Below are 27,160 nucleotides of genomic sequence, written 5' to 3'. Positions count from 1 at the left end.
AAGCAAGATTTTTTTCTGCACACTCATCTGATGGGTGGAGACTCTAAAACTTCCTGATACCTTCTATTTATGCAGTAGAGTGTGGAGACTGTCTTCAGCACCTCAGGTAAGATTGTCTTAGTCTTAAAGTAAAAAAAAAAGTAAAAAAAAAAGGAATTATCTTCACTTATTGAAACTTTTTCATTAGTTTTCCAGGTTTGACCATCTTGCCAAGAAAAGATGTCTTTCTTCAAGAACTTCTATCAAAATATAATTCATGACAGAGACCCAGAGAAAGACACCATTAAGGTGTGCATTGTAATATTATGGTTGTCATGCAAGGAATTTACTGTATTTGTGTGTCAATCCGACGGTTGGATAATAACAAGCCTTATATGATGTTTTGCACTTGGGAAAATCACACTGTCTGTGCTTATGTTTTAGCTGAGAGGGAAAGAGACGCCCGTGTTTTATGGTACGGTAGCACCATACCCAAACTTCAATGCCAGCCATGATGCTTCAGTTCTGCAGAGCGCCATAGAAAGTAAAGGTATGTGCAATCTTTATCTTGGATCTTGACTTCTGCTTGGAATATGTATACTCATTATAATGCTGTAAATGTTTTCATTCTATGTTCATTCTAGATCCCCACTGTTTGTGGGAGTGTCTATTTATATATTATTTATTATTATATTATATTTATATCAAAAATGTCTATTTTTAATATACCTCACACACACGCATATTAAGGATGAGATATTTTCTTTCAAGGGTCCACTTTTCTAATACAGATTAAGGAAACAAAAGTTTCCCTTGTGGCTGCATGGCGGACGAGTGGTTAGCATGCAGGCCTCATGGGAGGCCGACTTCGATTCCACCCTGCAGTTTGCATGTTCTCCCTGTGCATGCATGGGTTTCTCTGGTTTCCTCCCACATTCTAAAAACATGCTAAGTTAATTGCCGACTGTGAATGGTTGTTTGTCTATATGTGCCCTGTGATTGGCTGGCGACCAGTCCAGGGTATACCCTGCCTCTCGCCTGAAGACAGCTGGGATAGGCTCCAGCACCTCCCGAGACCTTCGTGAGGATAAGCGGTAGAAAATGAATGAATGAATGAATGAATGAATGAAGTTTTCCTTGCAGGAGTGGATGAAGATGTGATAATTTCCATCCTGGTCAAAAGGAACAATGAGCAGAGACAGAAGATAAAGGCTGTCTATGAGGCTTCCACTGGGGAGGTGAGTCGACAGTATTTGGAAAATTATGATTTCTCAGTCAATTATCACCAATCAATTACAGGACACTGATCGGGAAATCAAGCTTATTTCAGCTTTGTGGACTATAACACTACCTATGGTCGTGTCAATATAGTAATCACTCTATCACAGTTTTTCAAAATTAATATATCAGTGTGTTTTGTGGTTGAACACACAAAAAATATGCATATTTAAGCAAATTTTATTTAAAAATAAACAAAAATTTAGCATTTTCAAGCATAAAAATGGCATTTAGAAGATGCGGTCAAAGACATTGTCATGACATGGAATATTCTACACTGGTCACTAGATGGCAGTAATGTTACTGTAATGTTCAGTGAGACACACAAGTACCAGACCTGATTTCTTTAGTGCCAGTTTCAATGAGCTCAGAACCGGTCCAATAATCCCTAATAATCACGTCATACCCACGCTAAGGTGAAATTCAATTCTTAACCCCTGACATCACTTCCTGTCCTCCTGCCACTCTGGTCAAAAACATAAACAACAACAACACACACACAAGCATGAGTCTTATGTCTTATGTACTCTTACTATGTCTACTTTATTGGGTAATCCCACTTTAAAGGTGACTATTGGGGTGTCTAGAGGGCTTTAATAATGTTAAAAATGTGTTTAGAAGGTCGTAAACAGGTTACAAATATTCCATTAACAAATAAGGAATCCTACTCAGCGGGAATTCACTTATCACGGCTGGGTCTCAAGTCATTTAGTTGCAATAAAGGAGGGATTATAAACAGTGGAACAGTACACAGTATGAGATGAGTTGGTTGCACTCAACACGCAAGTCAAACATTTCTGTCCCCCAGTGGGGTCATGACAGAAAAGAACTGATCAGCCAATCCTTCCATGTGTTGCAGTCGCTGAGTCGAGCTCTCAAGTCTGCTCTCAGGTCAGATTTAGAGGACATCTCTCTGGCCTTGTTGATGAATCCAGCACACTTTGATGCCCACTTGCTCAGAGATGCAACAAAGGTAATTATCAGCATTTAAAATTATGGACTAACTCATACTTAATTATTTCTCTGATGAATGAGAGTGCCATTGATATTATAGTGTGATTATGAGAATGAACATTTTCCTAAAATTATAAATTAATAACATTTCCTTTTAATACAACAGGGATTTGGCACAGATGAGGATGTCCTTGTGGAAGTTCTGGCAACGAGGACAAATAAACAGATTGCAGAGCTGAAAAAGGCCTTTAAAGCAGGTTTGAGGTTCCAGACTACTTCAGTGTAAACAGTGTAAATCACAGTGCCATCTAACAAAGAACACTAAAGTCATCACATAGTTTTACCAAAATGCATTCATTGGGTTGCTGCAATGACGTCAGCCTCGCTCTGTGCTGAGGCAGTATTGCAGCATTATCCATCCATTTTGTATGCTGCCTGTCCTCCAATGAAATGCTTTGTTCAGACAAAATGTATTATGTGAAATTTTTAAAATGCTCTTTTTTTCATTTTATACTTTGTATTGGTACATGTTTTTATATTTATTTTTAATATTTATTCGGTATACCTTTTGAGTGTTAAGTTGCTGTGGGATGAGTTTAGCCTTCTTTGTAAGATGACTCTGTGAGTCAGACTGTTATATTGAGCAATGACCTCCTGCAATGTAGAAATTTGTTTTTTTATTGAAATTTAGTGGGTGCGGCTGATATATAAAAATTTATGAGATATAATTTGTTCTGTCTTGAGGCTTTTTTGATCTAAAATATGTGCCTTAGCTCAATGAAGTTTGGAAACACTGCTGTAAGGGTATATAATAAGGATATAAATGATGTATTTCTTTAAAAAAAAGTAATGGTAGTAGTACATAGTAGACAGTTCTATAGTCAAAACACTGCAGTCATGCTTCATTCTGCATTCTGATGCTATTTCAGACTACAATAAAGACCTGGAGGATGTTATCAAGGATGAAACCAGAGGCGATTTTACCACCGCTCTTCTGGCCATGCTGAATACACAAAAAGATGAAGACACAGTAGTTGACATGGATAAAGCTCAAAAGGATGCAACGGTACTTAGTTGGGAAAACACAAAGTTTCTATTAAGGAAAATAAGCAGAGATGTCAATGCCTTTTGTGGGACCACATGCAAAAAAAAATGATAGGGTGCGATAGCCGCTTTTATATTATTTACTTTTCTTCATATTCCTTGGCGGCCAATAAATATTGCACCGCCGGCTGCAAATAACCCTCGGGCCACACTTTGCATAACTCCGGATTTATGCTGTCTGACGTGTTCAGTCACTTTCACAAAAACAATCTTCTTTTTTTGCAGATTCTCTTCGAAGCTGGTGAGAATACAAAAGGAGTGGATGTCTCTGCCTTTATTAACATCCTGACGACACGCAGCGGACCGCAACTCTCCAAAAGTACTTAAGTGACTAAAAACAAAGTGACTGTTTTATTGTTGTTTGACAGTGGAATCAGCATTCATTCTGAAATGAACAAACAGGTAGAACCACACCCATCTTGACAAACAGGCGGAACAGAGAGCAATGCATAATGTGCACTTTTTGGGACTTTAGTTGAGTTACGATGCAACGAAACAAGTATTTTTACGTGTGATTGTTTGTTTTCCCCTCTGCCTGCTAGCGTTCCAGAGGTACGCCTGTGTCAGCGACATTACCTTACCTAAAGCTCTGAACATGGAACTGAGAGGAGACATTGAAGACTGCCTCATTGATATTGGTGAGCATGATGCTATCTTTTCCTTTTTCATGAACTTAACAAAACTGTTTAGACCAGGGGTCTAAAACTTGCGGCCCGCAGGCCAAATGCGGCCCCCGAGATGCTAGTTTGAGGCCCCCACCTTGATACCAAAGTTTAATGTTGAAATGACAGCTTAAAGCTGTGTGCACACCGGACACAATTAACATGATTTTGCCCCGCCCATACTGTTACCCTACCCTGTTACCCTGCCCTGTTTTGCTTCGGATTAGCAATGAAGCTAAAGGCTTATGACGCTGGGTACAAATAAATGCAGGAAATGATTTGGAATAAAACGGAAAATACACGTCAAGATAAAGCATCTCATCAAACATGTTGTTAAAGTTACTACGCTGCTCCCAGATGGAACTGAGTACGATGCTAACTTGCTAATTGGGTCAAATTATTAAGTTTCATTAATGTTCCTGTTAAAGGTTAAATAACTGTTAATACTGTACATTTGAATCTAAAAAAAATAATTTCTCTACCAACTGTATGTGGTTTCTTACATTTTTCTTATTTGCTGTTTTATTATTATTTTACTTATTTAATACTGATTGATTGATTGATTGTCTTTATTCTTAATTTGTTTTGTTTTTTTTTTTACCTTATTTAGTGTATAGAAAAATAAAAATTAAGATATTTGAGTTTTATCAGATATTTTGGTGTGGAAAACCGGAACCAAAGTACTGAAAAAGTGTAGGGTATAGCAGAAGCAAAAGCATTGAAGATAGTTTTTTTTATTGATTTTTTTCCAGTTTTTAATAAATGCGTTTTGTTTTTGTTTTTTTAAACCTGATGCGGCCCGGCTTCACCCAGAACCTAGCTCCGGTGGCCCCTAGGTAAATTGAGTTTGAGACCCTTGGTTTAGATGGCATGTTGTGATTGTTTTCTTTCCAGTGAAATGCGCCTGGAGCACACCTGCCTTCTTCGCTGAGAAGCTACATCGGGCTATGAAGGTGCGTATAAACATCAGGTTTTGTATATGGTTCTGTGCTTATTTTTCTAATGATGAATGCTATGTTCCATCAGGGCCATGGCACATGTGAAGACACGCTGATCAGGGTGCTGGTGAGCCGCTCTGAAATCGACCTGAAGAAGATCTTGGAAGAATACAGGGCCATGTATGACACCACACTACAGGAGGACATATTGGTAACTTTTAATTGATCTTTAAATGCTTTCATCAAATAATACTAGAATACATGCACAGCGATTTTAAGCACAGTTTGTTTCACAGAAGGACACCAAGAATCATTTTGAGAACATCCTCCTTGGACTTTGTGGCCCCCACTAAAGAACTGGAACTTGATGCCAACTTTTCCACCACATATACATATATTGAATTGATGATCTAATAAAGTTGGTATTGAACAGCAATAGCAGAGACTATGTAATTTCAACATGTATGTTTATGTTTAAAGGGGACCTATTATGCTCATTTTGTGACCATTTGTATTGATTTGTGGAGCAGCTACACACAATAATGCACACAGAAAACCTTTCCAGATCTTCCAGAATCTACACCTATTCCAGCTGTATTTACTTGGATTTGTGCGTCCAGCCAAAAAGGCCTTTTTTTTAATGTATTGCACCCATAGCCCGCCTCCGGGCACGCCCACTCTGCTGTGATTGGTCACAGTCCCAAACCACTTCCCGACTACTGCAAATAAACACTTTATAATTTAGTGTGTATAGGAGTTGATAACAAATGAATAAAGTCTTTGGAGAACTACTGGCTGGAGACTCCAGCCTTACCGTTTATGAACTCACCTCGCTTGCCGAGGAGGAGCACTCATTGTCGGACACGTGTTCCAGACTGAGCACTGTGGTTCTCTTCACCTGCGACGCCCCGCGCGTCCGACATTAATGCACCTTTCCCGGCGAGAGCGCGCTGCATCAGGCTTCAGCAAAACCACTCGGTCACCCAATATTTTCCAAGAACTTAATGTATAGGTTACGTATATGTAGCGTAAAGGTTCTACCACATTATACGCTGTAGTTCAAATGCCGAGACGGTAGGTGGCGGTGTGCAGCTTTGAAGTCATGGCTTTAGCCTGCTATTAAAACAACAAGGAAGAAGAAAGTGACGTGGACTGTTTACAGCAAGCTTCCGAAAGGTTTTCCGGTAGTCTTGCTTTTCGTGTTTAGTCTCGACATACGCCAGTATTTGTTTTTAATATGCTGCGCCTCGGTTTATTGATCCGACATAGTCCATGTTTACACATATAAAACAACGCGTCACGGTGTCAAAGGGTAGATATAACCTAACATGCCAGATGGTTAGCTAGGTAGTTAGCTTATATCCAACCTCCATTGAAGGGTTCCTGATAGGTTTGTGTGGCATCGACAATAGTTAGAAATCGCGACTATGATGTAATTTTAATTAAAAACCAAGATGAGACTGTGTCTGATTTAATTTGGTAGAGAGCAGTAATGATATAAAGAGCACTTGGGGACGTAAAGCCAGCCGGCTGAACATGGAGGAGAAATACAGTAGCAACGTCCTCTCTGGGAGGAAACTAGGAATGGTCGAGGTTCCTAATGCTAGGTACGGTATTAATGCTAACACAATTATCCTCCTGTTAGATTTCCTCTAATGTTACATTAGATTATACTTCAAAGACATGCTTATGTTATATTACGTTGTCCTTTTCCTCTGCAGTTTAACCAAGTACATCATTTTACTGGTGATCTCCAAGATCCTCAAGGCCCTGGGGATATTTGAATCATATGACATCCTTAAGGTTGTTCACATTGTCCAGTTTATCTTCATATTAAAGCTAGGGTGAGTATATACACTTCATGCTCGTCCACTTGAGATGTTTTTTGAGATTTCCAAGGAGTTGACTATGATCTGCCATTATTCCTAGGTCTGCTGTTGTTTTACTTTTCTTTCAAAAACCGTTTTCGTCCGGAAAAGTCATCTCAAAACGACAGGTAGGTTGGGCTGTTAGACATGTATGTCCTCCCGCCATGATGGTTAACTCATTTCCTTATCAATGGTTGTATTTCTAGTGGATAAAGCTACTCAAGCATGCTGTTTTCAGCTGCATCATATCCCTGCTGGGTTTTTTTGGGCTGACTCTCTGTGGACCTCTGAGGTAAATGTGCACGTCATTCTACATGAATTACCTTAGAGTTTGTTGGTGCACTTTTTCAGAAACCTTTCATGGTGCCAGTAAGCGCTTCTGTGTTTCTTTTTCAGGACATTACTACTTTTTGAGCATAGTGATGTGGTGGTGATTGCTCTCCTTGGTGTCCTTTTTACCAGCACAGGAGGAGGACCATCCAAAGTAAATATCCCTCATTTACATCCCTAGTATTAACTTGCATTGGACTGGTTTTAGTATCTTTAGGGTTCAAAATACATCAAAGTGGCACCTGCATTTACTCAACCGCAGAGAGTACTAGGTGTGGGGTGTGGGTCTCTTTTTTTGTAGGATTTGTTGTGAAACAGTGTGGCCCAAGGCTGCTGCTGTCCGTTGAGTGGTCGATGTAGAAGAAATTGTTACCCCAGTGTTACAATCGAAATGGACTGCAAAGGCCTATTAATATATTATATTATTAGTCATTTCTCAGCCTTTTTTCATTGTAAAAAAATGGAAGCGGCTTTCTACAGGCTTTTACTATAGGTCTGTGATCAGTGCACCCCTATAGTGAATACTGTATAGCAGAGGTAGGGAACCTATGGCTCGGGAGCCAGGTAGGGCTCTTTTGATGACTGTGTCTGGCTCTCAAGCATTTCTTACCACAATAAAAATTTATTTTTGCTAACATTTTAAAGTAAACCATCACAAATGTTAAAATAATATTAAAAATCAAAAACTTTCTTATGCATTTTAATTTGTCCATCTATATTCTGCTGCAATACGGCCAACCATATCTATCTTTCCTGATGATATTTTCCAGGTCAAACACCAAAACTTGATTATTACTGGGTAATGCTGTAGTCTACCTTGGTCATTGAGATGTCAACATGTAAATATAAACTTTTCTCCTTTAGTCAAATAGCTAAAGCTGCAGAACCAAGCCTTCTGACGAAGATGGCCAAAAGAATGAAATACGTCTACGGAGTAGAAGTTGTATTAATGGCAACAAGTATTTGATTTATTATTAGACGCTGCGCTGCTCATGAAAGTGTGCTGGCCACACCCCATTGGCATGCGGTAGTGTGCCTGGTCTACGTAATTAGAGCCCATTATATCTAAAACTGTTGGTCTTACATAAAAATGCACACATTTTATTGCATTCAATGTTTAAAAAAATGTATATGGCTCTTACAGATACACATTTTAAAATATCTGGCCTTCATGGCTCTCTTCGCCAAAAAGGTTCCAGACCCCTGCTGTATAGTGTGTGTATAGGTGTACTTGTCTACATATATTCATTCATGCATTCGTTTTCAACCGCTTTTCCTTACAAGGGTGCTGGAGCCTATCCCAGCTGTCCTCGGGCGAGAGGCGGGGTACACTCTGGACTGGTCGCCAGCCAATCACAGGGCAATATAGACATTCATACCAATTAATTCACCAATTAACCTAGCATGTTTTGGGAATGTGGGAGGAAACCGAAGTACCTGGACAAAACCCACGCATGCACGGGGAGAACAAAACTCCACACATAGATGGCCGAGGGTGGATTTGAACCCTGGTCTCCTAGCTGTGAGGTCTGCGTGCTAACCACTTGACCACCATGCAGCTCTGTCTACATATATCTTTTCTGTAATTCCTATGGACACATCGGTCTGACCGCTAAAATGCATTAGTCAGTTTTGGGTTCACTCCATATTAACCCAGGATGATTTTGAACATCTGTCTTCCAGACCCGAGGCGCTGCTCTTTTCATCATCGCAGTAATCTGCTTACTCCTCTTTGATAACGATGATCTCATGGCAAAAATGGCAGAGCATCGTATCCTTAATTCCGTCATGTTTTGTTATCACATTTCCCTTTCCCACGTGTGAGCCTTGACACCCCTGGCAGCTGAAGGACATCACGACAGTGCGCTAACTCACTTCCTCTACACCACTATTGCATTTTTAGGAGTTGCAGATCACAAAGTAAGTCATTTTATTCAAAGTGTTGCTCTCATCTATTTTTTTTCAAGTCGATTTTCTTCTTAAACTCATCAGTGTGTTATCTGCTCCTTCTCACCAGGGTGGTGTTGTGCTTCTGGTGGTTTCCCTGTGCCTGAAAGTGGGCTTCCGCACAGCCTCCAGGAAGCTCTCAGTGGAACTTGGTGGATCCAAGCGCCTGTATGCCCTTGACAACCTGGTGTCTGCTGTGGTGCTGCTGCCCTGGGTCATAGTCCTGTCAGCCACTACTGAAGTAAGTGCAAAATGATTTAACAGTCACTGAAGCACTTTACAGACATGAACTTCTGGAGCTGTAAAAAAAATAAATAAAAGTTCACTCTTTGTCTGCAGAGTAAAGTAGAGTCATGGTCTTCTCTCATCCTGCCCTTTGCCATGATCATCTTCTCTGTGGTGATCCTCGAGTTTTACGTGGAGGCCATCTGCAGTGCAAAGATGGAGGTGCAGCGGTGCGCTCGCTATGGCGCCATTGCACTCTTCTCCAGTTCCCTGCTACTCGCCAACTTCTGGACCCACCCACTGACCGACCAGTTGCGCTCTATGAGCAAACCGCCACACGAGATCAGCACAGAGCATGTACTCTCTGGAGGGGTGCTTGTCAGTGCTGTCTTCTTCATCATGTGTAAGTCACAGAGTTGCTCCTGAAACAGGGTTCTTTATTTCTACTTCGGGCTGAATCGAGTGGTTAGCGTGCAGGCCACACAGCGAGGAGACCCGAGATCAATTCCACCCTCAGCCATCCGTGTGTGGAGTTTGCATGTTCTCTCTGTGCATGTGTGGGTTTTCTCCGGGTACTCCGGTTTCCTCCCACATTCCAAAAACATGCTAGGTTAATCGGCCACTCCAAGTTGTCCATAGGTATGAATGTGAGTGTCAATGGTTGTTTGTCTATATGTGCCCTGTGATTGGCTAGCCACCAGTCCAGGGTGTACCCCACTTCTCGCCCCAAGACAGCTAGGATAGGCTCCAGCACCCCTGCGACCCCCGTGAGGATAAGCGGTAGAAAATGAATGAATGAATTAATGAATTTCTACTTCCTATATTTGAGACAAAACTTTTTCCTATTAGGTAGGAGTGTGCAAAGTTTCCACTGAGTGCCGCACACAAAAAATATTTTATATATATATATATATATATATATATATATGTATATGTGTGTGTTTTGAAAAATTAATTTGGACTTCAATGGATAGATCTGGCACAACCTAAAGAGAAAATGATTTGACGCTACCTATTTGCCTTCACTCACAAATACATTATACTGTGAAGTATGTAGTAGTGGTCAGTAGATGGCACTGTAACACTGCTTCTTAACACACCTCATACCTACTGACCACAAATGGCAACACATCTGTTAATCAATTTCGACATCTATTACTTTTATTACTATTATTATATTCATTCATTCATTCATTAATTTTCTACCGCTTTTCCTCACGATGGTCCTCACAGGCGGTACTGGAGCCTATCCCAGCTGTCTTTGGGCGAGAGGCGGGGTACACCCTGGACTGGTCACCAGCCAATCACAGGACACATATAGACAAACAACCATTCACACTCACATTCATATCTATGGACAATTTGGAGTCGCCAATTAACCTAGCATGTTTTGGGGGGAGGAAACCGGAGTACCCGGTACACCCCGGCCAAGGGTGTAATTGAACACTGGTCTCCTAGCTGTGAGGTCTGCGCGCTAACCACTCGACCGCCGTGCCGTCACTATTATTATATGTTGTGTCTAAAATCAGCACATACTAGGAGTGTTCCATTCCAATATTTATATAGTTCTGATATCAGCAAACAAACGTGTATCGGGTTTTGTTGGCCTGTACATACAAGCCATGCATTCCAGACTGCACTACTGCACTTCTGTGTAATCACAGCAACGATGTATATTAACATAAATGGCGAGAAGCAGGAACGACGTCCAAGTCAGCCAAGTCCAAAACCTGTCATTCACAGTCCCCCCTTTGGCATAGAATTGAGGAAGTCCAAAAATCCGTGAATTGATGGGGCCATGAATATTGAATGGCAAATGTGTGGGGCTCCACCATGCCCAAAAATCCCCAACAAAGTCAGAAAACCAGAATTAACCACTTTTCCCTTATTTTATGCGTGAGACTCACTGCATCTTCTGACTGTCCACAATCTAAGGTTGGTGCTCATTTTATTAAGAGTTGCGGCCTTTATTCTTCCCTTTTGTAGCATCCAGTATTCTCTCATCCCCTTCAAAGAAAGGTCAAAAGGGCACCCTGGTGGGTTACTCACCTGAAGGGACACCCTTGTACAACTTCATGGGTGACGCCTTGCAGCACACATCTCAGTCCCTGCCTCGGTTCATCAAAGATTCCCTTAAGCAGATCCTGGAGGAGTACGACTCACGACAGATCTTCTACTTCCTGTGTCTCAACTTGGTATGTACAGTATAATGAATGTTCATGGGCAATGTATGGATTCATAGAACGCATAAACCACGACAAGCAAAGTCCTGCTGACTGTTTATCCAGTCGGTGTGTTTTTCTTACAAAATGAATTTCCTGAGCGAAGTTGACCCACTGCTGTCAAGATATGTTTATGTGACGATTTCTGCGTTCCAGGCTTTCACCTTTGTAGAGCTCTTTTATGGTGTTTGGACAAACAGTCTCGGACTGATCTCGGATGGCTTCCACATGTTGTTTGACTGCTCAGCTTTAGTCCTCGGCCTGTTTGCCGCTCTAATGACTCGTTGGAAAGCTACCAGGATCTTTTCCTATGGGTAAAATGTTTTTTTTTTGCCTCCAATGAGACATATTGTGGGACTCCGTAGTAGTATTTGTGTTCAGTCATTGATTTGTTGTTGTACTTTCAGGTATGGACGTGTCGAAATTCTTTCTGGGTTCATCAATGGCCTCTTCTTGATGGTCATCGCTTTCTTTGTCTTTGTGGAGTCTGTTACCCGTTTAGTGGACCCTCCTAACATAAACACAGACATGCTGACTGTGAGTGAAATGCTTTCCATCTTTTTGTGAAAGCTTGTTCCCCTCACACATATTCAGTGATATTCAACTACTCAATCGTGGTCATATGATATCAGTTTTATAATTTTGTCGTTCTCATATTGTTTTTGAAAGCTGTGTATTAATAGTGTCATTATTGTTATTCCCCAAGATTTTATCACTTTGTTAGTACAGTCTTGTGATGTTTACATTTAACAGCACATATTATAACACTATAAATGAGTCTAACAGTGATTGACTAATAATCGGTCTGACCTCCGCATGGTGTCTACTACAGCCGGTGTCTGTCGGCGGCCTATTGGTCAACCTTGTGGGAATCTGCGCTTTCAGCCACGCTCACTCCCACGGTGGAAAAAGTTGCTCGACGCACGATCACAGCCATTCACACCACGGACACTCCCATGGCGACCATAGCCACGGAGGCCACGGCCACACTCACGGAGGACATGGGCATGGCGGACACGGGCACGGCAGTCACGGACACGGCGGGCACGGGCATTCCCACAGCTCAGGTGGCATGAATGCCAACATGAGGGGTACGTTGAATATAAAAGCATCCAGGAAGCTGAATGTAACGCTCCTGTGTTCCTCTCAGGCGTCTTCCTTCATGTCCTGGCTGACACATTGGGAAGCGTCGGCGTCATCATCTCCACCATCCTCATCCGCCAGTTTGGCTGGTTGATCGCAGATCCTATTTGCTCCCTCTTCATTGCCACACTCATCTTTCTCAGTGTCATACCTTTGCTAAAGGATGCTTGTGAGGTTCTTCTGCTGAGAACCCCCCCTGAGCACGAGAAGGACCTGAACAATGCTCTGGAGAAGGTGAGGATACTTTTACGGCAAGCAAGTGCTTTATAAATGTGGTAGATAGGCCTGTTATGATAATCAATCCAGCAATTATCCATACGATAAATACAAACAAACCTGATCATTTTGCTGTTCTCCATATATTGACATGTGCTTTCCTCCTCACTGTCTACCAAAGAGGCTGGATGACAAGAGGGTTCACTCTGTACATTTCTCAACTGTGTTGGTTCTATGGCGGAATGAACGGAGTGAGTGAACCCTCCTGTCCAGTCATTCAGTCTCTTTGTGCCAGTGGGTGGAGGCGGGGCTGTTGGCGAGTGCACACAGAGATGCAATTGCAATGTCCTGCAATTTGCTGTGGCAATGCCCGTCATTTAATTATGTATTTATGCCACAAGACTAGTCTGTGCCCTGTTTGCATTCTGTTTACACATAGCTAAATTATGCATGTAGCATGCAATTTGTGAGCGAAAATGATATGCACTGGCACGAACTGATCATGCTCTTGCTTGGTATGCATTGTCACCACCACTTCCCACATACGTGAAGCAAGCCTGATGTTACTCGGTCCCATTACGCAACAGCAGCCATCACCCCTACATAGCGTTTCTTTTACGGAATAATAACCAATGTTCATTATTTATTGAAGTACAATTTTGAGTAGAGATTTAATAACCCATAGATATGAATGTGTGTGTGAATGGTTGTTTGTCTATATGTGCCCTGTGATTGGCTGGCGACCAGTCCAGGGTGTACCCCCCGCATCTTGCCAGAAGTCAGCTGGGGTAGACTCCAGCATACACGCGGCCCTGATGAGGATAAGCGGTATAGGAAATGGATGGATGGACTTGATTCACCATTCATTCATTTTCTACCGTTTTTCCTCACGAGGGTCGCGGGGGGTGCTGGAGCCTATCCCAGCTGTCTTCGGGCGAGAGGCGGGGTACACCCTGGACTGGTCACCAGCAAATCACAGGGCACATATAGACAAACAACCATTCACACTCACATTCATACCTATGGACAATTTGGAGTCGCTAATTAACCTAGCATGTTTTTGGAATGTGGGAGGAAACCGGAGTACCCGGAGAAAACCCACACATGCACGGGGAGAACATGCAAACTCTACACAGAGAGCTGTGAGGTCTGTGCGCTAACCACTCGACCGCCGTGCCGCCCACTTGATTCACCAATTTATTACATTTTATTTTTCACATAGGTCAATTTTTAAAGTAAACTTTATTTTCATTGGGGTTTTAGGTATATTTAATTTGATATGTTTATTTTATTGAAATGCTCTTGACATTCCAGTTGCAATGTTAAATACTCTTGAGAAATGCCAGTGTGTTGCTTTTGATGCTGTGTACTTAATTATTATGCCATTTGTAATAACTGCACGGATGAAAAAAAATGGTCTCAAAATAGCGTTGACAATATTGATTACCTGCAATAATTTGGAGGACAATTATCATCCAGCCAAATGTTATAATCGTGATAAAGACTCAACTGATTCAGTTGTGCTGTCTTTCCAGATTGAGAAGATTGAAGGAGTTTTGTCATACAGAGATCCTCATTTCTGGAGACATTCAGCTAGCGTGATCGCAGGGACCATCCACCTCCAGGTCATGTCAGACGCGGTGGAGCAACGCATCATACAGCAGGTTAATACCGACTGTGGCAGTCCAAATTTCATTCATTCAAATGAATGTATGGGAAACACTTGACAGTCGTTAAATGATTTATGACCTTAAAGGTTTTACTGTATTTTATGCTTGGTGAGCCTTTAAAACAGTGCTTAGTGCCAGTCATAGTGCAAACCTGATGGTGAAGGAGTCCTACCCAGATTAGCTGGCTTGCGGGAGTACTGAAGCAGCTGACAGGTGCCGAAAAGCCAAGCAGCACATAAAGCAGCACGAGAAGTGAACCAGAAAGCACAGCTCTCAATTTACCAGTCCATCTACTGCATGTTCCCAAACTGACTTATGATTGACAAACACCTTTTTGGCCGTGACAGACAGACACATGATTGGCTTGACTGTGTCATCTCTTGCAGGTGACGGCTATTTTGAAAGATGCCGGCGTGAATAATCTCTCTGTGCAGTTGGAGAAAGAAGCGTACTTCCAGCATATGTCCGGGCTCAGCACCGGATTTCAGGATGTTCTTGCTATGACACAGCAGATGGAGTCTATGAAATACCTGAAAGATGGGACGTGTGTCATGTAACCTCCATCTTTTGGACCAAATCAGGTTTTATTAATTACAAAGGTTTTTCCATAGAATGTACAGTGTGTGTATGTGATTTGAATAAATCTGTATATATTCGTTTTTATCTGACGCAGACTTTCACTTTTCTTTGATTACTATCAATAATCCTAATCAACCACAATCACAACTGTAGCTTTAATTGGGCATTAATCTAATGCATATAAATGTGAAAATAAAGATAGCAGTTTTGTTTTTATTATGGCACAGTACAAAGTACAATGGTGCGCTATGGAAACCGTTCTGTAAAACTGTGACCGCGTGCTTGAGTGTGCAGTCTAAAAGCTTTTAGAGTCCTCAAATGTGCAAACAAAAAAACTGTTCATGCATGCTGCCTGATGCTGCTGATCGCCTCTATTCGATATCGTTGAATGTTTCCACAGGGGCTTTCGTCTCTGCTGCTGCAATGGAAACAAAGACTCAATAAGCAAATACACTCTTACTTCAACTGTGTTTACTAGCACCTAGAACCTAGATCTGAACCAAGTGAATCATTGCATCAACACAGGGAACCCAGAAACTGTTCAATAATTTCTTTTTAGTGCGTAATAACAAATTAACAAAAAAAAAAAGGCAGCAGCTGTACCATTACACTACTAGGGGCTGACAAATGACATGAATTCTGCCAGGAAATTTACCTGGACATGGTCCGCTTTCCAAGATGATGTCATCAATGGCAATGTCACTCCTGACTGATGAACCTCTCGTTGCCTCAAACACAATCTGGCACAGTGCAACGGTCATTTTAGTTGGTTTCCTCCAGTTTCAGACTCAGAGCAAATGGAAACGGGCAAACCTCCATTAATGCCTCAAAAGCAACATGACAAACTCCAGCCAAAGAAAAAGTGGGTGAGTTATTTTTTGCATTCTTGCCTGATGTTGGCCGTCGCTCCGGTACTCCACCGCAGCCCTCAGCCAGGCGACGCTCTGCTCGCCTCCTCGTTGCCACAACAAAACATCTTCTCCGTCTTTTTCCAGGTGAACGCTGAGCTGGCCCGTTCCTGAGCCGTACATGTGGTAGTAGAAGCACAGACACTGAGGCTCCCTCGAGCCCCTGAGAGGACGGGACAGCAGGCGGACTGTCTGGCTCGGAAGCATGGGAGATGCTTCCATGTACAGGTAGTATCCTGTCAATCAATTAACAGCTTTGTTAATTCATAGGGAATTCTCATTCTAGGCTAATCATATTTATCTATGTCTCACCAAGTCCGGTCGTGTGGTCTCCTCTGGGTCCAGTGAATGACGTTGGAGTCGGTCCTCTCCTCCACTCCCAGTCGCCAGCATCACTCTGCTTGTCCTGAGTGTAACCACACAGACCCGCTTCAAAGTCACACCATCCTGGGAGGGATGAGGACATCCCTGCAGCAGAAAAAGTCAAGAAAATGTAATCAGAATCTTGCTTAGTTGGTTTTGTTGAGTATTGCATAAACAAGACAGACTCACTAATGAGGCGTAAATATTTCCAGGCTGCTGAAGCATGGAAAGATGTTTTACCTGTTGTCAGCTCACAGTCTCCCAGACTCATGCTGATGTCATCCAGTGCCACTGAACCACAGTCCCACAGACTCTTGCAGGTGCTGATGAAAACCACCTAAATGGCAAAGGTCAGTTGTTAAATCACACACGTTCTCCTGGTTCTTTTGCCAGTACTTTTAAACTCCCACGAGGGATCAAGGTACAACAGGGGTCTCAAACATGTGGCCCGCAGGACACTAGTTTGAGGCCCCCGCTCATTTTCTACCCTTTGTATTGAGTTGTGGACTCCTATAGAGCAGATACACACAATAATTTCTATCAACTCCAACATCTACTCCACCCTCACCAACTGCTTAACTGATATCAAAACTTGGATGGAACAAAATTTTCTTAAACTTAGTAGCAGGGGTCTCAAACACGTGGCCCGCGTGCCAAATGTGGCCCGCAGGACACTAGTTTGAGGCCCCCGCCTTGATATGAAAGTTTAATGTTAGTGCGGCCCGCGCAAGTTTGATATGGATGCTGTATGGTATCATGTACCCAGAAAAAATTATTACATTTGATTAATGTTCATGTTAAAGGTTAAATAACTGTTAATAGTTATCCTCCCTATCCGTGTGGAAGTGGTAAGTTTTTGGCTATTTAAGTTTAAAGGAAATAACTTGAAGGCTACCGTTTAGGTCGCTAGCTCTCTTGTTTGCGAGTTAGCATGTGTCTCAAGACCCTGCAGTTGCGCAATATGTTGTAAATAAAAAGAGTATAAATGTGACTATAGTCGTGTTTTGTCATGTCTACAGGGCTCTAATAATGCTTTTTAATAATAATAACAATAATAATTTGTCTACCCACCAACTATATGTGGTTTCTTAAGTTTTTATTATTTGTTGTTTTATTATTATTGACCTTGGCAGGTTGTGATGTGTGGAAGGTCACATCTGTTGCTATCCATATTCCTCTGGACTTCTCCCCCTGGGTCCAGATCTTCTCCTGGCTGCTACCCTGTTGCAGATACACTGCCAGGGCCTGGTCCGAGTGGTTGAAACCTGCACTTATTTCTTGGCAGGTGAGTCACTTGCATACATGCATCCATAATCGATGCCAAAATGTGAAATAGGTGCCTCTCACCCCTGAGAGTGAAGTAAAATCTTAGGCAGTACTTCATGTTGGCAGCCAGTGTGGGACCCACTAAGCGACTCATGTAGCTGGACTCGGTGCCCAGCTGGGAATGAGCCAACAAGAAATTGCCTGAAAGTAAAAAAAAAAAAAAAAAAAAAGAAGGAAACAATCCATGACCATTCATGAATTTACTAAGAAATTAAGTAAAATGCATTATTGCCCAGATACAGTTCGGATTAGATTCAGCTCCAGAACTGACCCCTTCTCTTTTCTATTGACTTTTTCTCCTGGGATCCTGTAGCCTGGATAAGAGTTACGCAATGCGGTGTAAACAAAGACTAACAGGAGTGTAAAGGTGACCATAGGGGTGTTATATCATGTCTACAGGTCTCTAATAATGATAAAAAAACATCAGTTTTCTTTACTCTTAACTATGAAAATATTCAATGTACTAATATTGAATCGCTGTCTGGAACCAATTAACCATGATAAACGAGACAATTGTATTTATTTTATTTTCTCAGCCGTTCAGTTTCGTTCTCGCTCTCAAGCACCTTGGCGAGTTCCACTCAGAGCCAAGCTATGATAAGATGACAAGTAACATTCATTGAGTTACATCTATCAGAATGACAGTTAACTTGAAATACAACCTGCTATAAAAAAATAAATAAATAAAATAAACTACAAAAAAATAAAATGAAACAACAATCTTTGGACCGGAATAACCTCTGACATCAAACACAATGCAACAAAAAAAACTAAACTAAACTAAAAATCATTCATTCATTCATTTTCTACCGCTTATCCTCACGAGGGTCGCAGGGGTGCTGGAGCCTATCCCAGCTGTCTTCGGGCGAGACTGGTCACCAGCCAATCACAGGGCACATATAGACAAACAACCATTCACACTCACATTCATACCTATGGACAATTTGGAGTCGCCAATTAACCTAGCATGTTTTTGGAATGTGGGAGGAAACCGGAGTACCCGGAGAAAACCCACGCATGCATAGGGAGAACATGCAAACTCCACACAGAGATGGCTGAGGGTGGAATTGAACCCTGGTCTCCTAGCTGTGAGGTCTGCGCGCTAACCACGAGACCGCTGTGCCGACATTCATACCTATGAAGAGAAAAAAAAAAGACATACAACCTGCTCCTGATGTGTGGTCCCCGTTCCTAAATATATTAGGCTTCACACACACCCTCCTCCACAACGATCCCATCTTTTGGTCCTGGGTGTACTGGCAGAAACCTGACTCAAAGTCACAGTTGGCGATGGAGGGATCAAAGGTTGGCTCTGTGGAAAAAAAAAAAAAAGATGTCAGATGAGGGTTGATAATGTGGCTCTGAAGACGCAAGGTCAAGAAGTCCCTGAATGATGGATCACATCACACTTTTCCTTTCATCGGTCACTAGGGTTGCTCTGTTGCTCTGAAGATATTCAAGACGGTTGCTTAGCAACTCCATCTGTCAGCTCCTTCCACTGATTTTCTATGAGATTTAAAATCTGCAAACTTGGTTAGACCACACCAGGATCGTAATGTGTTTCTTTGTTGACCAAGCATGTTGTGTTTTGGGTTATCGTGATGCTGGAAGAGCTATCTGTGACGCATCTTCAGTGTTCCAGGACGTTCCCATCCAACATTATATCCCTTTCATCAACCTCTCAGTGACTGAGGTCCCCCTGTACCATTAGCAGAGCAACACCCTCAAAGCAAAATATTTCAGTGTTTGACAGTAGAGATGGTATTTTCTTTGAGTCGAGTTGATGCCAAAGACTTCAATTTTAGTTTCATGTGACTGAATCGCATCCTCTTTCAGTGGAAAACCTCAGATGGGCTTGTACATGTGCCTTCTTGGACACATTTAGGTACATTATTTATGAGACTATGGCTGGATGAAATTGACAGTGACGTGCGGTCAGAGGATGCTCTGTGTCATGATGAAAAATATAAAAGTAAAGGATAAAACGATGCAAATGGAAGCGGTTAATTGTTGAGGCCTGCACAGGACTAGCAACCGCACGTCACTGGAACCTGAAGCAGTGAGTGATTGAGCTCACCTGTGTCCGAGCTGCAGAACTCTGGTGAAAATGAAATGTCATCAAGTGCAACGTGCCCACCTCTTGGGCTATTGAAGGCCACCTCGAAAACCACCTAAAGGGCATAACAAACAACATTACTATCCTATCTATTGTTTCTATTGCCCAGCTTACTGTTTTCGAATGCCCTGGTGTTGGTAAAAAAAAGACATCCATCCATCCATTTTTGATACCGCTTATCTTCACGAGGGTCACGGGCATGCTGGAGCCTATCCCAGCTGTCTTTGGGCGAGACTGTTCGCCAGCCAATTACAATTTCAGTTTTTGTACATTGTACAATTTTACATGTAACAAACTAGTTCAACTTGGGTGCTCCAAGGAGCATCCAAGATCCTTCCTGGCAAAGAAAGAGTAAATGAAGCTAATGACAATGATCACAAACGATGAAAGATGTTGAGAAGTTTGCTTTTTGTCATAACTGGAATAATTTTATAACAAAAACTGAGGTAGTATGCTTTGCTGTCCAAATCAAACCATAGCAAGTATTTGGAGGCAACCATTGTGTGTTCTACTGGGCATCCTCCTTGCTCAGAGGTTCTTGGGTACTTTGAAAGTATTTCTCCCTAGCAGGGACATCTTGTGGCCTGAAAAATGATCAATGACTTTATTGTGCCCAGTTTCTGTAGTCCAGATATGCATAGCTTCAGAGGAAAGCTCCTGTTTGCCTCAATTGCCGCAAATTCTGATCTCTGAGTCCAATGTCCTTCGGTGCAGTCAGCCATTATTACACTACTACTACTGCCACATATTTCACTTTGCATGTAGTATGCAACATGTGTCATGTTATGTTACGTATTTACCTGCACGGAGTAAGGAGCCCTGAGGTCCACCTGCACAGGTATCCACTCTCTGTTTGTCCCGCTAAACTCGCTTGTATTCCTTGGCTCCACCCTCCACAGCTCTTGGTACTGACCCAGTCGGTCTCGAGTGTAAACTGAGAAGAGGTTCCCTCCTTCGTCAGTGCGCTGATAGTGAAACGTCAAGCAGCCAGACATGGGGACGGTGGTCATCGGAGACACCAGTTTGGCCACTTCTTTGAACGTTTTGGAGTAGATGGAGTCCACGTACATAAAGTGACCTATGGACCGAAGAGAATGTTGTTAGATTATTATTCCCAGTGACTAAATTAATAATTCCATAAATTGTCCATAAGTATGAATGTGAGTGTGAATGGTTGTTTGTGTCTATATGTGCCCTGTGATTGGCTGGCGACCAGTCCAGGGTGTACCTCGCCTCTCGCCCGAATCTACAATCTTCTAGTTTCTAGTCAACAACCAACGAATCTACAACGTTCAAAATCTACAATCTTCTAGTTTCTAGTCAACAACCAACAAATCTACAACGTTCAAAATCTACAATCTTCTAGTTTCTAGTCAACAACCAACGAATCTACAACGTTCAAAATCTACAATCTTCTAGTTTCTAGTCAACAACCAACAAATCTACAACGTTCAAAATCTACAATCTTCTAGTTTCTAGTCAACAACCAACAAATCTACAACGTTCAAAATCTACAATCTTTTAGTTTCTAGTCAACAACCAACAAATCTACAACGTTCAAAATCTACAATTTCATTCATTCATTTTCTACCGCTTTTCCTCTAGTTTCTAATCAACAACCAACAAATGTACAACGTTCAAAATCTACAATCTTCTAGTTTCTAGTCAACAACCAACAAATCTACAACGTTCAAAATCTACAATCTTCTAGTTTCTAGTCAACAACCAACAAATGTACAACGTTCAAAATCTACAATCTTCTAGTTTCTAGTCAACAACCAACAAATGTACAACGTTCAAAATCTACAATCTTCTAGTTTCTAGTCAACAACCAACAAATGTACAACGTTCAAAATCTACAATCTTCTAGTTTCTAGTCAACAACCAACAAATGTACAATGTTCAAAATCTACAATCTTCTAGTTTCTAGTCAACAACCAACAAATGTACAATGTTCAAAATCTACAATCCTCTAGTTTCTAGTCAACAACCAACAAATGTACAACGTTCAAAATCTACAATCTTCTAGTTTCTAGTCAACAACAGCATGCTCCCAGATGACAATGAAGCTTGTATGCAAATATAGAAGGACTGCTTTTTGCCCCTCAAAGACACCACAACTTTACCTTGGTCAAATGTTGGTCAAACTGCAGTTCAGATTTTCCCAACCAATCATGCACCTTTATTGTCACAGACATGACTACCATGACTTGGGACCCCCAAAGGAACCAAGGCAACGGCCAGCTTTGTTTTGTCACTGACGGTTTTGGGTTCAACTCAACCAGTTGAAAAGGGATGGAGTAAATTTCCTCTTGCTCACAAGATAGCAAATGAAATCACGCCATTTTACTATATGGAAGTGGCAGATGTGGGCCAAAGAACAAACGTGATCAAATACATGTGAGTTGCAGATTTAAAGAATGCTGGATGGTCTATGGAGACTTGACTCTGTACAACTAGAGATAAATGATCCTGAAAGGATAAGTGCAATGTAATTTGTTATTATTATTATTATTATTAACAGTTCCTACAGAAGTTCAGACACTCCATCCATTAGCGCCCTCATTTAAACCATATAAACTTTTATGACCCTACCTCTTGGTAGAAAAAGCACTTGATAGGAACCGGAATCGTAACGAGGTATCAGAACCAGAATTGTTCATTCATTCATTCATTCATTTTCTACCGCTTTTTCTCACGAGGGTCGCGGGGGGGGGGGGGGGGTGCTGGAGCCTATCCCAGTTGTCTTGGGCGAGAGGCGGGGTACACCCTGGACTGATCGCCAGCCAATCACAGGGCACATATAGACAAACAACCATTCACACTCACATTCATACCTATGGACAATTTGGAGTCACCAATTAACCTAGCATGTTTTTGGAATGTGGGAGGAAACCGGAGTACCCGGAGAAAACCCACGGGGAGAACATGCAAACTCCACATAGAGATGGCCGAGGGTGGAATTGAACTCTGGTCTCCTAGCTCTGAGGTCTGCGCGCTAACCACTCGTCCGCCGTGCCGCCCCAGAATTGTTCAAACTTGAATAATTCCCAACCCTAGTTGCGAGTGAACAATGGCAATTGAAGAGTGATGGGGAGCCTAGTTTAATGACAATGACAGTCACTTTTATTGCAAATGTTGATCCAAAATCAGAAAGGTGTATCAATTACTTGTGGATTTTCCTCGTTTTCACAAAACAACGGGGCTCTACTGTACTGGTAAACCTGACGTTCACACAGAATATGCATTTGATCTTGACTTGGAAAAAGTACTACTCACCTGTCTTGTTGTTGTTTGTGTGGTCGTCTGGCAGATTGTTGTGAAGCAGCTGGCCCCCGCCACCACTTCCCACGTACCAGTTTACATTCGCATTCCACTGGTTGTTGTACCCACACAGGTGAGTTTCCTCATAGTCGCACTCTACATGCACAAACGTCAAACAATCCATGATTACTTTTTTTTGTGTGTTCTTTTGGGCTCCTGTGTAATGAATCTACATCTCTTTCCATGATGGGATGATGATAATGATGGTGGACCACTTTAAAGCTGGTCTATGTGTAAATGACTTCCAGCTGAGTGCTGAGAAGAACCAGATGTAGAGAACGCATTACACCTGTCATACTGATTGGGGTCATAGTTCAAAATGAAGTGCCAGTCAGGCATCTGTGCAACATACTAAATGTAACTACAGTGTGATTGATAGACTGATTGAATAAGTGTGAGGGGTCTTAGAGTGTATGAGTGAAAAAGGAGTGACATCACCGACCCAGGCAGTATCCGGGGCTGATGTGGATCTCAAATATGGCCACGCTGCTCCCAGCCATCCGCCCAGGTTTACCTTCAATGACAACCTGATAGACAACACATGTTCCTATGGGATGATGTCATCCAAGGGGAGCGATCATATCAAAGGTCAGACAACGTACAGTACAGTAGATCCCTGCTTTATGCAGCCAGTCAGTGAAATGCTTGCTTTGTTTTTCATAGTTTGCATTTTTTCATCAGAACGTTTAGAATTACTTCATATTCGTCTAATTATCACCGACTTAGGGTGGATATTTTCAGTGAAAATTTCTCTTCTCCATTGTCTGCCCTGCAAGTTACTTAATGTTTATGCGCTATGGGGCCCACCTTGCACAGACATGGTTCGCCATCTCGTTAGTGTCGTGACCTTGTCAAATCCAGAGCCACCTCTGCGTACCGGTATAAACACGAGCTCTACTGTTCTCACACTTTGTATCATAATTACTCCCCGCATGTTGACCTACTTTTGCTTAACCTTTAACTACATCAATATGTCACTGCAGGAGTGGTTGTTATTATGTGTAATTAAGGACTTTAGCTGTGCTTTATCATGCTGTTTAATTCTATAGTCTATACGGTGCTATGGAAAAACCGTTGTTAGAAAACTAATATTTATCAAGGGTCAAGCTTAAACTTCTATAACATGAATTTTACCCTGGAAGGCTCAGTCCTGTTGTGCAGGTCCATGCTTGCAATCACCCAGCTGTCTGACGGTTCTTGGCTACTCCACAGCGGCCTGTCAAAACTCTGTCCCTCCAAGCGCTGCAGGACCTGCAGGCTTCCTGAGCCGCTGATTTGGTAGACCAGCCTCAGGCAGCTCCACTCACTCTGCTCCAGAACCGGACTCAACAAGATACCTGTCACATCTGTACTTTTGTCCGAGTCGTTGTTCAAATCTGAATCTACGGCAACAAAATGTCCTGAAATAGAAGACAAAATTGGGATGAATGCATGGTAGCTATGCTTCTTCCGGTTGGATGGGGGGGGGGGGGGGGCAGCAACCTAAGACGTGTTAAGAATCCTACAGTAACAAAGGGCTTTTTGACTATTGTGAAAAGACAGGGTCCTGGGCATGACCTTAAAAGGCATCCGGTGATGAGGTCATACAAGTGACCTGAGGAGAGTGACGCTACCTCATAATCATCACCTGCGTCCAGGATTCCCTCCATTTTTGGTTGCATTGTCTTTTTGGACTAGCCAAAAACTCAAGACCATAGATGACGGCAGGAACCGGAAAATTGTGATGCACAGTCCACATCACTTCCATCCTTTCAAGATCTCAAAGTACATAGACTCCTCCACTTGGGCAGGATCTCATCCTAAGAGGCACTCCACTCTTGCCTCCAAGAAGTGAAGACATCCAATGACAAAGTCCAAACTTTCCTTCACTTCATACTGGAACGACCAAGTATTCATTTCTTGGACCAAGACTTGGTCAGCCCCAAACAACTCCTTGGAATCTCCATAGACGGTAATAATACAGGAGTAAAATATTGGTGGAAAAGTGGCAAATGTTTATGAAAGATTATGATTGGTCATATTTTTACATGAGAATGGATACAAGCTTTCATCCCTTTGTATAAACAAATACTGTCACGATGTTCATGTGATTGTTCACAGCTCTCTTCGGGACTGGATTGAATTGAGAATTGCCTAAATGTGCTCTTTCACTGAGTCCAGATGTTCAAGGATGTTGGAGCCAATGGAGACCAGATGTGGATGTGATCCTTCTCACTAGTATTAAAAATGTCAGCTAAGAGAAAATCCCTATCAAAAATGCAGCAGGTAAACATCTCAGAATGGCAAATGTCTGCAAATGAAGACACATATGTATAATAAGTGTCCCCTTACCGTCTTCGTGTAGGGTCCAGGTGGTAAAGTCTGCATCTGACGTGTAACCGCAGGTGTCGGCCTCAAAGTTGCAGGAACCCGGCAACAACGCCGTGTGGGCTCGGATGGCGGCTTGAAACGAGAGAGGGGCGGGGGGGCGGCAAGTATGAATCACACACACTGGCATTAACAGAAAAATATTCTCATGCAAAAAAAAAAATTAAAAAAGACTCACCAGCTAAAGCCAAAAGGTAGAATAAAAGCATTGCGACCCTTCTTGAGTTAATTTATTTTACTTTTTTTTCTTTAAAAGTTCTTCTTTAAGTTTGTCGTCTGAGTGTCTCTCCAGCTCACAGACTGGCAACACACTACTGACTGTCCCAAATGTGGACAGCAGAGCCCAATAAAGAGGAGGGGAGAGAGAGAGAGAGGGGATGAGAATGGAAGTGAATGGTTGGATGGAGGAAGGGAAAAAGAGGAAGGGGTGTGGGACAGAATGGTGAGAGAAAGAGCAGAGAGTTATTCATGGAAATGGAGCTTTCAGCATGAGCATATATACAAAGTGTCCCAAAAAACGTATACACTCCATAACATTTGAGGTTTTACCCGCAGAAATGGATAACAATGTCAGGCTAAAATGCTACTGGAAGTTAGCCACATGGGGATCTTTGCATATGTTTGGATGTCAACTTTGAACCCTGCTTCAATTTGTGCACCCAGTTGTTGTTTTTAAAGATCACTGGAGATTTACATTGTGTAATCTGTTTCAAATGAATAATTATGAGCCTGTAAACTTTTGACTGTATCTACGATGCCTCTAGGTTGGCTCCTTTGGAAGGTATTCCGGTCATGCCCAACTGGAAGGGTACTTTGTGGTAGACCTGTAAGGACACGCCTATACAGTCCCTCCAGGATTTCTTTTTGGTGATTTTTGCTTTCCCCCCCAAAATATGACATTTGTTATCAATATTTTTCTTTGTAACTGTAAATATCATGGACATTTGAACAAATCTAACCCCCAAATCTAAGTACTATTTATTTATAAATGGAATATTTTCATAATGAAAGCATAGAAAACCTGTTTACGGCCTTCTAAATATGTTTTTTAATGTTATTAGAAGGGGCGACACGGTGGACTAGTGGTTAGACCTCACAGCTAGGAGACCAGGGTTCAATTCCACCCTCGGTCATCTCTGTGTGGAGTTTGCATGTTCTCCCTGTGCATGCATGGGTTTCCTCCAAAAACATACTAGGTTAATTGGCGACGCCAAATTGTCCATAGGTATGAGTGTGAGTGTGAATGGTTGTTTGTCTATATGTGTCCTGTGATTGGCTGGCGACCAGTCCAGGGTGTACCCCGCCTCATGCCCGAAGACAGCTGGGATAGGCTCCAGCACCCCCCGCAACCCTCGTGAGGAAAAAGCGGTAGAAAATGAATGAATGAATGAATGTTATTAGAAGGGGCGGCACGGTGGTCTAGTGGTTAGACTTCACAGCTAGGAGACCAGTGTTCAATTCCACCCTCGGCCATCTGTGTGTGGAGTTTGCATGTTCTCCCCGTGCATGCGTGGGTTTTCTCCGGGTACTCCGGTTTCCTCCCACATTCCAAAAAAAACATGCTAGGTTAATTGGCGACTCCAAATTGTCCATACGTATGAATGTGAGTGTGAATGGTTGTTTGTCTATATGTGTCCTGTG

General features: G+C 42.2%; 3 protein-coding genes and 1 long non-coding RNA gene across 6 annotated transcripts in view; 3 read left to right on the top strand and 1 right to left on the bottom strand.

Annotated features, from left to right (window-relative positions):
- Window positions 1-43: 43 nt before the first annotated feature.
- Window positions 44-5,274, top strand: LOC131109970 (annexin A1-like). Its single transcript, XM_058062572.2, has 12 exons — window positions 44-106; window positions 188-288; window positions 424-529; window positions 1,123-1,217; window positions 2,117-2,230; window positions 2,378-2,468; window positions 3,141-3,277; window positions 3,541-3,634; window positions 3,858-3,953; window positions 4,872-4,930; window positions 5,004-5,126; window positions 5,212-5,274. The coding sequence occupies exons 2-12, from the start codon at window positions 220-222 to the stop codon at window positions 5,266-5,268; spliced, it is 1,041 nt and encodes a 346-aa protein (XP_057918555.2). The 5' UTR covers window positions 44-106; window positions 188-219; the 3' UTR covers window positions 5,269-5,274.
- Window positions 5,275-6,053: 779 nt separating this feature from the next.
- slc30a5 (solute carrier family 30 member 5) lies at window positions 6,054-15,199 on the top strand. The gene is made up of 16 exons (XM_058062487.2): window positions 6,054-6,522; window positions 6,637-6,759; window positions 6,845-6,911; window positions 6,990-7,075; window positions 7,180-7,267; window positions 8,797-8,884; window positions 8,957-9,033; window positions 9,131-9,301; window positions 9,400-9,688; window positions 11,272-11,480; window positions 11,664-11,821; window positions 11,915-12,044; window positions 12,340-12,598; window positions 12,658-12,884; window positions 14,402-14,530; window positions 14,923-15,199. The coding sequence occupies exons 1-16, from the start codon at window positions 6,452-6,454 to the stop codon at window positions 15,091-15,093; spliced, it is 2,343 nt and encodes a 780-aa protein (XP_057918470.2). The 5' UTR covers window positions 6,054-6,451; the 3' UTR covers window positions 15,094-15,199.
- The window catches only part of LOC131109935 (MAM domain-containing protein 2-like), a 16,136-nt gene continuing 4,046 nt past the window's right edge, over window positions 15,071-27,160 (bottom strand). Inside the window, exons 2-16 of one of the 3 annotated variants that reach the window (XM_078794230.1) lie at window positions 25,698-25,837; window positions 25,484-25,594; window positions 24,287-24,552; window positions 23,595-23,679; window positions 23,108-23,248; window positions 20,629-20,906; window positions 19,790-19,883; window positions 18,878-19,024; window positions 17,734-17,853; window positions 17,512-17,651; window positions 16,627-16,723; window positions 16,336-16,491; window positions 16,006-16,259; window positions 15,771-15,855; window positions 15,072-15,533 (exon numbers count right to left, since the gene is read on the bottom strand). In XM_078794230.1, the coding sequence (XP_078650356.1) occupies window positions 15,487-15,533; window positions 15,771-15,855; window positions 16,006-16,259; window positions 16,336-16,491; window positions 16,627-16,723; window positions 17,512-17,651; window positions 17,734-17,853; window positions 18,878-19,024; window positions 19,790-19,883; window positions 20,629-20,906; window positions 23,108-23,248; window positions 23,595-23,679; window positions 24,287-24,552; window positions 25,484-25,594; window positions 25,698-25,728 (2,052 nt within the window). In that variant the 5' untranslated portion in view covers window positions 25,729-25,837 and the 3' untranslated portion in view covers window positions 15,072-15,486. Of the gene's footprint in view, window positions 15,534-15,770; window positions 15,856-16,005; window positions 16,260-16,335; window positions 16,492-16,626; window positions 16,724-17,511; window positions 17,652-17,733; window positions 17,854-18,877; window positions 19,025-19,789; window positions 19,884-20,628; window positions 20,907-23,107; window positions 23,249-23,594; window positions 23,680-24,286; window positions 24,553-25,483; window positions 25,658-25,697; window positions 26,167-27,160 lie in introns of those variants that run through there. The other 2 variants (XM_078794229.1, XM_078794228.1) reach the window with 2 other exon arrangements.
- On the top strand, window positions 24,631-26,170 carry LOC144901130 (uncharacterized). The gene is made up of 3 exons (XR_013629288.1): window positions 24,631-25,103; window positions 25,313-25,417; window positions 25,497-26,170. It is a non-coding gene; the product is annotated as an uncharacterized LOC144901130 (long non-coding RNA).

This window comes from Doryrhamphus excisus, linkage group LG10 (genome assembly GCF_037039965.1).
Source record: "Doryrhamphus excisus strain RoL-2023G ecotype Guam linkage group LG10, RoL_Dexc_Guam_v1.1, whole genome shotgun sequence".
In the NCBI taxonomy this organism is placed as follows: domain Eukaryota; kingdom Metazoa; phylum Chordata; class Actinopteri; order Syngnathiformes; family Syngnathidae; genus Doryrhamphus; species Doryrhamphus excisus.
This window is presented reverse-complemented; position numbering and strand designations above follow the sequence as displayed.

Coding starts and splice junctions, on each gene's coding strand:
- LOC131109970 (XM_058062572.2), top strand. CDS start 220: ATGTCTTTCTTCAAGAACTTCTATCAAAATATAATTCATGACAGAGAC. Junction 1,218..2,116: donor ATGAGGCTTCCACTGGGGAG/GTGAGTCGACAG, acceptor CATGTGTTGCAG/TCGCTGAGTCGAGCTCTCAA. Junction 5,127..5,211: donor CACTACAGGAGGACATATTG/GTAACTTTTAAT, acceptor TTTGTTTCACAG/AAGGACACCAAGAATCATTT.
- slc30a5 (XM_058062487.2), top strand. CDS start 6,452: ATGGAGGAGAAATACAGTAGCAACGTCCTCTCTGGGAGGAAACTAGGA. Junction 7,268..8,796: donor CAGGAGGAGGACCATCCAAA/GTAAATATCCCT, acceptor TCTGTCTTCCAG/ACCCGAGGCGCTGCTCTTTT. Junction 12,045..12,339: donor TAAACACAGACATGCTGACT/GTGAGTGAAATG, acceptor TGTCTACTACAG/CCGGTGTCTGTCGGCGGCCT.